This window comes from Peromyscus eremicus, chromosome 17, assembly GCF_949786415.1.
Source record: "Peromyscus eremicus chromosome 17, PerEre_H2_v1, whole genome shotgun sequence".
Taxonomy (NCBI): domain Eukaryota; kingdom Metazoa; phylum Chordata; class Mammalia; order Rodentia; family Cricetidae; genus Peromyscus; species Peromyscus eremicus.
In genome coordinates, this window is record NC_081433.1 from 14,507,229 (window position 1) to 14,516,321 (window position 9,093).

The 9,093-nt window shown below is 46.5% G+C and overlaps 1 protein-coding gene across 1 annotated transcript in view; it reads right to left on the reverse strand.

Annotated features, from left to right (window-relative positions):
* Positions 1 to 8,301, reverse strand: part of Nek5 (NIMA related kinase 5) — a 54,783-nt gene extending 46,482 nt beyond the window's left edge. Inside the window, 3 exon segments of the mRNA XM_059245000.1 lie at positions 1,429 to 1,513; positions 6,359 to 6,496; positions 7,985 to 8,301. Coding sequence (XP_059100983.1) covers positions 1,429 to 1,513; positions 6,359 to 6,496; positions 7,985 to 8,152 — 391 coding nt within the window. The 5' untranslated portion in view covers positions 8,153 to 8,301.
* Positions 8,302 to 9,093: the final 792 nt, after the last annotated feature.

Below are 9,093 nucleotides of genomic sequence, written 5' to 3' on the forward strand. Positions count from 1 at the left end.
ACAGGGCACACCATGAAAAGTTCAAGAAATAGAGGGTGTATCTATGAACTTGCTTGCTGCTGTCTATGCACCTAGTGATACTCTAGGTTAGCCCTTCTTCTCTTAGTACCTACAGCCCATGAATTACAACAACCCAGTGAGAGAGGTTGGGGTGGGATATCCCTGTCGCGTGGTGAACTGTGGGTATCTATGATCCTGGGATACCCTCATAAACACCCAATATATTGTATACTTGTGACTGCCTGTCTCTTCCCATTATAATGCAAACTTGCAGGACAGGGGTTTGCACATTTCGTACCTGCTTCAAGCCTGGTAACTAGAATGATGACTCCACAGAATCTGCTCTGTGAAAGAATGGGCTCTAACCAGTGTACTCTTAGCTTCCAGACAAAACCGAAATAAACAATCTGAGGGGCGGGAGGCTGGATAAATGGCTCAGTTCAGAGCACTTGCTACACGAGCATGAAAACTGGGTTTCAGGTCCCCCGTAAATGCTGGGTGGGCATAGAGACCTGCCTGCAATTCCAATCCTTGGCTGCTGAGACTAACTTTAATGGTGAGCTATGAGTTCAACTGGGAGATCCTGTCTCAACACGTAAGAGGGAAAGTGATTGACACAGACTCCCAACACCAACCTGGGGCCCCTGTGTGCACACACATATGTACACACATCACACACGTGTACACACAAGGAAAACACAGACTTTAGAATGAAGCTCCTCAAAGTTCTGCTCTCCTTTGGCAGGTTGCTGCCTCTCTGTGAGAGGATTATACAGCGCCACCTACTGTCACAGAACACAAGGGACCAACTATAACCCATGACACACATCCTGTTGATCATGACCTTGTGCCCATTGGGCTTTGTGTCCCCTCTTCCTGGTAGCTTACAAAGCGACATGCTCTATTTCTGCAATGTCCCTTTATCCAGGACCGCAGACATCACACTCCACCGGCAGCCAGCATGGAGTGGGAATGAGAAATGGATGTGTATTACTGCAGGCCACTGTGATTTGAGTGTTACCACCACTTCATCTGGCACAGCAACCATTGTCTATTTGGTAGAATAAGAATTAAGGAGACGTGCAAAAACTTATGAGAGGGAAGCCATCTATAAAAAGTCACTAGAAGGACTCAGCATGGTGGAACACACCTGTAACCTCAGCACTAGGGAGGCTGACGAAGAAGATCTGGACTTTGAGGTTATGTTCAACTACACAGTGAATTGAGCCCAGCCTGGGCTACAGAAGACCCTGTCGCAAAGGACAAACCTCACCAGATAGGAAATAAAGACAAAGTTTCAGGTTACAATTTAACTGCACAGGAATATGAATGTACTTACAAAATTTAATAAATACACGATTCTTGGGAACACATCTCTTCTAGAGCTCTTTAGTTTATTGGGATACTTTAATGATGGAAAAATCTAACCTTGAAAGGCACTGAAGAAGGTTACAATGTTGGGATGCTTCATCTGAGCCAGCAGAATCACTTCTTTCTGTGAAGCTTCTTTCTCCTGGAAGGGCATCAAAGGGATATTTTGAGACAGCGTGTCTTGCAGAGGTAACTGGCTTACAGAGGCATGCTTCCTGCTCACTGCCATCCAAAATCCCCCAAGATGCCACTGGCTTCAATGTCACTTCTAAAACTTATCTCTCAAAGGCAGGGCCACTATGGAACGAGCAGAGTGCCTCCTATGTAACCATCGGCTTGTCAGTGACAATTATAATCAAGAAAATTAATAATGCTGGGGAAACATTATGGTACTGCAAGTTCGGAATTGGTTACACTTGACACACGACTGTATTCCCAGCTGCCCAGGAGGCAGAGATCATCCTGGGCACCATAGTGAGGTCCTGTTGCAAGAAGTAAATGCAAATTATAAAGAAATTAGTAACTAGATTTTCACTCATCATCTTTATCCTCCAACATAAGGAAATCCTTTCTAAAACATAACATTCCAAGAGCAGTCACTGCTGAGAAGAAAACTGTCATATGCTACAAAAACAGACCAGCAAGATTCCGTATTCTGCATTTCTCCATTTTAGGAAATAAGCCATACATGCCCATAATGCTAGCACTCTGAGACAGGAGGATCCCAAATTTGAGGACACCCTGGGCTACGAAGGGAGAGCCTGTCTCAAAACGAAAAAAAAAAAAAAAAAAAAAAAAACCAGTTTCTTGGGGCCGGCAAGAGGGCTTAGCAGGTAAAGGCACCTGCTGCCAAACCTGGGGACCTAAGATCGATCCCTGGAACCCACATGGTGGAAGCAGGAAAGAACTGACACCCACAGTGGTCCTCTGACCTCCACGTGTGTGCTGGGTCACTCATGCGTGCACATACGCACACCAAGTAAATAAATAAATGTCAAAAGAAAACATCTTTTATGATTTAACTCTAGTTTTGTAATTTATTATTCTATTTGTCATCCAAGAATAATATAATACTTTTCTACTGTTTTGGTGCCTATGCACATACCCCATGCTGTCTGTCTGTCTGTCTGTCTGTCTGTCTCTGTCTCTCTCTCTCTCTGTCTCTCTCTCTCTCTGGAGGAGGTGTGCCTCTCTAGGTAACTCAGGCTGGCCTGGAACTGATGGTTCTCTTGCCTTAGCCTCCTGAGTGCTGGACTACCTTCCTCCTCTTCCTCCCTTCCATTTTTCTTCTGCTGCAGCTTGAACAAGGTAAGCACACCCTCCGCCACTCAAACAGCCCAGACGATATTTTATAATTGACATTCTCAACCCCTGCTTCTAACCTAAGATCCAATGTCACATGCCTCATTCTAAACGGCATGATCAGAACGGGAATTTCAGATTTTAAAATGCTTTTGCCTCTCTCCTGCCAGCTTGGTAAGTTTGACTATTTCTAAAAATGTAGCTACCAGGGTGGCAGAGATAGATGGAAGGAGAGGGGCAGAGAGAGAGAGAGGAGAGAGAGAATGAGAACATGAAATTAGGTGGGTAGGGAGACGGGGAGGATCTGGGAGGGGCGGGGGAGAGGAAATAGGATAAAAAATGTTTTGTTTTTTTTTTTGTTTTATTATTTTTTTTATTTGTTTTGTCGTTTTGTTTTGAGGCAAAGTTTTGTCATGTAGCCCTGGATGGCCTTGAACTCACCATGTAGACCAGGCTGGCCTTAAACTTAGAAAGATCTCCTGCCTTTGCCTCCTAAGTTCTGGAGTTTAAGGCATGTGTCACCATGCCTAGCTTATTGTTTTGTTTCTTGAGACAGGGTCTCACTCTGTCACCTAGGCTGGCCTCAAACTTACAGCAATTCTCTTGTCTCAGTCTCCCAAATTCTGAGATTGTAGACCACACAGATTCTTGAGTTGGAACTTACAATATTTTTTTATTTTATGTCTGTTTTTTTTTCTTTTTTTTCAGAGCTGAGGACCGAACCCAGAGCTCTACCACTGAACTAAATCCCCAACCCCTCTTTTTTTTTATTTTAATGAAGAAAGGCCGAATGTTAAGAAATTAACGTTCAATTTATCAAGTTAGCAAAAAGAGAAAATAGGAGTCTAAATGAAAGGAAATAGAAAAATAACGATATGTCGGCTGTGGTACTGAGACTAACTCCCAAAAAACAAGAAACAAAAGAAACCCCCCCCCAACAGCTTCTATTCACATCACACTCTTCCTCCTTCCCCTCTTCCTTCTTTTTTTTTTTTTTTTTTTGGTTTTTCTTCATCCTATGGTCTAGTGCATGCTAAGAAAGTGCTCTGCTGCCAAGCGGTGGTGGCGCACCCCTTTAATCCCAGCACTCTGGAGGCAGAGGCAGGCGGACCTCTGTGAGTTCGAGGCCAGCCTGGGCTACAGAGTGAGATCCAGGACAGGCTCCAAAACTACACAGAGAAACCCTGTCTTGAAAAACAAAAACACACACACAAAAAAAAGTGCTCTACCATTGAGATACATTCCAGTATTCTTCTTGCTTTTTGTTTTTATTTTTTTAATTTTTGTTTTATTTTCTTTTTGGGGGGTGGAGCAAGGGCAAGCAAGCAAGAGAAGCAGGAAAGCAGGGGACAAGAGAGGTGTTTCTGCAGGAGTGGGTTTTTAAGGGAAAAGTGGGGGGAGTCTGTGCTAGGGTGAGCTGGTATATCCTGATTGGACATATTAGCCAAATAATGAACTTCAATTGTTGGACCTTGGTGTTTTGTCTCAGGAATGAGTCAGTGGCCAAATAAGGGAATGGACCTTGGGGGCTAGCTTTAGGAATGTCATGGTTTTTAGCAAGGGAGAGGGGAAGGGTAAAGGGCAAAACCTGTCTACAATGTTTGCCGTGCTCGGGCCTGTGTTTGCCATGCTCAGACCTGTGTTTGCCATGCTTGGGCTGTATTTGCCATGCTCGGCCTGTGTTTGCCACGCTCGGACCTGTGTCTGCCACACTTGGTCGGGCCTGTGTCTGCCACACTTGGTCGGGCCTGTGTCTGCCATGCTCGGCCTGTGTCTACCATGCTCGGCCTGTGTCTGCCATGCTCGGGCTGTGTTTGCCATGCTTGGGCTGTGTCTGCCATGCTTGGGCTGTGTCTGCCACGCTCAGACTTGTTGGAGCCCCTTCACAGACCCCTTATAGAAGGCTGTGAGCCACCACGTGGATGCTGGGAATTGAACTCAAGACCTCTGGAAGAGCAAGCAGTGCTCTTAACCTCTGAGCCATCTCTCCGGCCTCTGCTTGTTATTTCTGAGACAGAGTCTCAGCAGGCTGTGTGGGCTGGCCTTGAACTCTCTGGTAGCCCAGACAGGCCGTGAACATGCCATCTTCCTTCCTCAGTCCCTGGAGTAGCTGGAATTACAGGTGTATGCCATCGGGCCAAGAAGTTTGATTTTTATGAAGTCAACCTAGCCATCTTTTCCTTTAGACCTCACAGGGGGAGTTTGGGGCCACGGCTCGGGCACTGGTAAAATGAGCTACGTGGAGACTGGACTTGGGAGAACACCAGCGAAGGACCAGGTGACCCGGTGCACTGGCAAAAGGGAGGAAGCTAAGCCACAGTGGAGAGTCGGGACTTATCTGGAGGCGGGTCCCTGAAACCTACGTGGGAAGCTGTCCTCTGACCTCCCTCCACATGTGCGCTGTGGTGTGTGTGCACACATGTGCGCTATAGTGTGTGTGTGTGTACATGTGTGCTGTGATGAATGTGTGTGTGCACATGTGTGCTGTGGTGTGTGTGTGCAAATGTGCGCTGTGGTGTGTGTGTGTGCACATGTGTGCTGTGGTGTGTGTGTGTGCACGTGTGCTGTGGTGTGTGTGCACATGTGTGCTGTGGTGTGTGTGTGCACATGTGTGCTGTGGTGGGTATGTGCACATATGCGCTGTGGTGTGTGTGTGTGTGTGTGCACATGTGTGCTGTGGTGTGTGTGTTCTTGCACGTGTGCTGTGGTGTGTGTGTCTGTACACGTGCAAGCACACGTACACACCCTGAAATAAATTAAAAATAAATTTTTTGAGACAGGATCTCTCTACATAGCCCTGGCTGTTCTTGTATTTACTCTGTAGCCCAGGCTAGCCTTCAGCTCACAGAAATCCACCTGCCTCTGCCTCTGGAGTGCTGGGATTAAAGGTGTGCACCATTATGTCCAGCCTAAATAATTTTTTTTAAGGAAAGGACTGGTAACTTGGCATGATGGTACACACCTGTAACCCCAGCGGTAGAGAGACAGAGGCAGGAGGAGTCTAAGTCTGAGACTAGCTTGTCTACCTATCTAATCTAGACCCTGCCTCAAAAAAAAAAGAAAGAAAAAGAAAAGAATAGAAAAGAAAGAAAGAAAGAAAGAAAGAAAGAAAGAAAGAAAGAAAGAAAGAGAGGAAAGGGAGAGATGGAGGGAGGAGGGGCAAGAGGGAGGAGGAGGGGGAGGAAGGAGGAAGGGAAAGACAATATAAAGCACAGAGGTGGGTGGGTCAGCCAAGGATTCAGCCATCACAGCATGTGCCCAGCATGATGACAAGTCCTTTGTTCAATGGGGCGGGGAGCGGGAGGGACCAAGAAAATGGATGCAATACATGTTCTTGGATTGGATTTCGAGGGGATGAAAGCAGAGTCCACTGAACCTGAAAATTCATAACTGTGAAAAAGGTGTTTGTTTCCATACTGGATTGACAATATGGGGGCTGGAGGGATGGTTCAGCACTTACTGCTCGTGAAGAAGGCCCAGGTTCAGTTCTTAACACTCAGATCAGGTGAACTCACAACTGCCTGCAAATCAAGTTCAAAGGCACCCAATGCCCTCTGACCTCTGCAGACACTTGCACTCACATAAACTCATGCAAGCACGCATACATATAATATAATATATATAATATTTTTAAAGCTAAATATACCACTTAAAATTATCAAAAGTTTGAACTTCTCAACTTTACCTTTGTAAAACTGATCTCTTTTATGACGCAGTGATTGCTTTCTGTTTTATTTTTTGCCAAGTATACTTTCCCAAAGGTGCCTTCCCCGATGATCTTAATCAGGTCAAATTTATCCATTGTTTCGGGGGCCAGAGTTTCCTAAAATGAAGTAATAAACCTTTACTGTACACTTCTCATGACAGCTAACGAGCAGACGATGGATAAAATGCAAAGGAACTGTTTGCTAAAACTTTCCACCCAGCTTTTCAGAGTCACGAAATTCCCTTATGGCCACAGGTACCACGGTGAAAAGGGTTTGGTTGGTAGATTCCGAGGTCACTCTGGATTGCAGCTCAGCTTTGTGACCTTAGACGAGTCGCCACCTCATAAACCTTTCTTCTCTAGCTTCTAAAATGGAAAATGACCCGTGTTTGAAGGAAAGACACCTTGCAGATGCTTGGTGCCTCTAAAAATCTGGAAGTCAAGGGCGGGGCAAGCACCCTTCACGTCTCAGTGGGAGGTACTGCCCTCTACAGGGAAGCCTGGGAATTTATTTTGTCCATGTTGGGGGGGGGGTTCTAGAGATATGGAGGCATTATGGTAGTTAAGATGAAGTTAGGGCCTGGGGTACTAGTTTTGCCATTCAAAGGTCGTTGGTCCCACACAACAAGGGATGACCACAGAGTCTCTGCATACACATATGTAAGTGGAAAACCCCATTCATAGTTATCTGCCTCTAGAACCCAACCATTACACGTCTAAGTATCTCTCCATGGCCTTAACTAGTGCTGGATTTCCTAAGAATATAAATCAAGCCAGGCGGTGGTGGGAGGCAGAGCTAGGCGGACCTCTGTGAGTTCGAGGCCAACCTGGGCTACAGACTGAGTTCCAGGAAAGGCGCAAAGCTACACAGAGAAACCCTGTCTCGAGAAAAAAAAAAAAAGAAAAGAAAAGAAAGAATATAAATCAAGGCTTGGTTGGGTCTGGGGACTTTCCTACTAGCTGTGTGCCAATATGGAAAAACACCCGGTCTATGGGCTAGGGAGCTGCAGTCGGTGGGAGGTCCCGAGTTCTAGCAACTGCGGCCAGGTGACTGTCCTGGCCCCTGGCTGCAGGTGTTTACAGGTGGAAATATATACTTTGTTGTAGATTGCTTTCCTTCTTTTCCCCTTTTATGCCACAGTTAAGGGATAATGGAGGTTTATATTTTGCTGTACTGGGAATGGAACCCAGGAGCACATATATGCTAGGTAAGCATTCAACCACTGAGCTTTATAGCTAATCCTTTTGGGGGACTATTACTGAAACTGATCTAAGTAGTTCAGGTAGGCCTTAAGTTTGCCATCCTCCTGCTTCAGACACAAGGCAGACTTCTAAAACTCTGGGTGGTCTACTGGGCAGGTTGTTTTCAAATTTCAAGTCAGGTGGATACTAGGTTGTCAGCGAGAGGCTGTGGCCAGCATGTGGGAAGGGGATGGAGTCCAGGACTTTGTAGCTTGTAAGTTGCCATGGAAACTGACGCAGCCCAGGGAGCAGGCTCCGTAGCCGCTGCCTTGTCTCCTCCCGCCTGGACTCCCCATCTCTCTCCCTTGCCTTAGAGAGACCTAGGACAGTTCCTGAAGAACAAGCCCGGTGGGCTCAGCCTACCTGCTCAGTCAGCAGTGAGTCTTTAAGTGTCCGGGTGGATCTGGCCCCTGGCAGCAAAGCCTCCCGGACGCTGGAGCGGGGCCACCTCCGGGAAAGTGGGCGGAGCGCTGGGCGGGGGCAGAGGAGACCCATGGGCACTCCTTCCAGTTGCCCGAGGTGGGAAGCCATACATAAAACAAGCAACCAGAAAACATCTCCACACTCCTGTGCTGTGAGAAGTAAGTCAGAGGAGGAAAACGAGAAGACAGAGTTGACCTCAAAGCGGAAGAAGCACACTTTTATTTAGAGAGGTTGGCAATCTGCAGCCTTGGTATCCGTGGGTGCAGAAGGCAGCGCGAGGTCTGAGATTCGGTTTTGGTAGTAAGAGAGTAGGGAGCGGGGAGAAACCGCTTTGGGGGCAAACTTTTCCAGAACTGTGGGGTGGGCGATCAGTCAGATTGCCTCGTTGCAATCTTTGGGTTCCAGGGTGTGTGATGGGGTTGGCTATTTATAGACTTCTATGGGAGGCTTTTTTTTTTTTTTTTTTGGAAGCTTTATACCCGTTTTTTGGCTGGCTTTTTGTGCATGGGGATGGGAGAGTTTCTTTGGTGTTGTTGATATATATATATATTCTCTGTTGATATTGATTGATTGATATATATATATATATATTCTCTGCTGCCTGCCACCTACAGAGGTTTCTGATGAGCAAGCAATGCTGAGAGGAAACATTGGTTTGGTTGTCGGGGGAGGTGGTGGCGAAGGTGCCTAGGGTCCCATACACACTAAGCAGTGTTTAACTGGGATATATACTCCCAGGAGGAAGCAGGTTTCTCACGCAAGGTCTCAAATACTGCTGAGGGGTGTATTAAAGGAATCCTAGTCCACGAACAAAGCCAGGTGCTGCCCAGGGGTCTGCAAACGGCCCTCTCAACCTAGCGCCATGTCATATAAGTACATCAAGGTGTAGACCTGTGGAAAAATATACCACTTTCAAAATGGTAAATACTAACACAAGGAAGACAGCCATATCCAGTGGAATCTAAATCTCATGACCATTTCGTATCCCACCATTGTCTATGACCCCCCCCCCCCAACAAAGCTCACTTCTCCAAAAACGTACATTACTC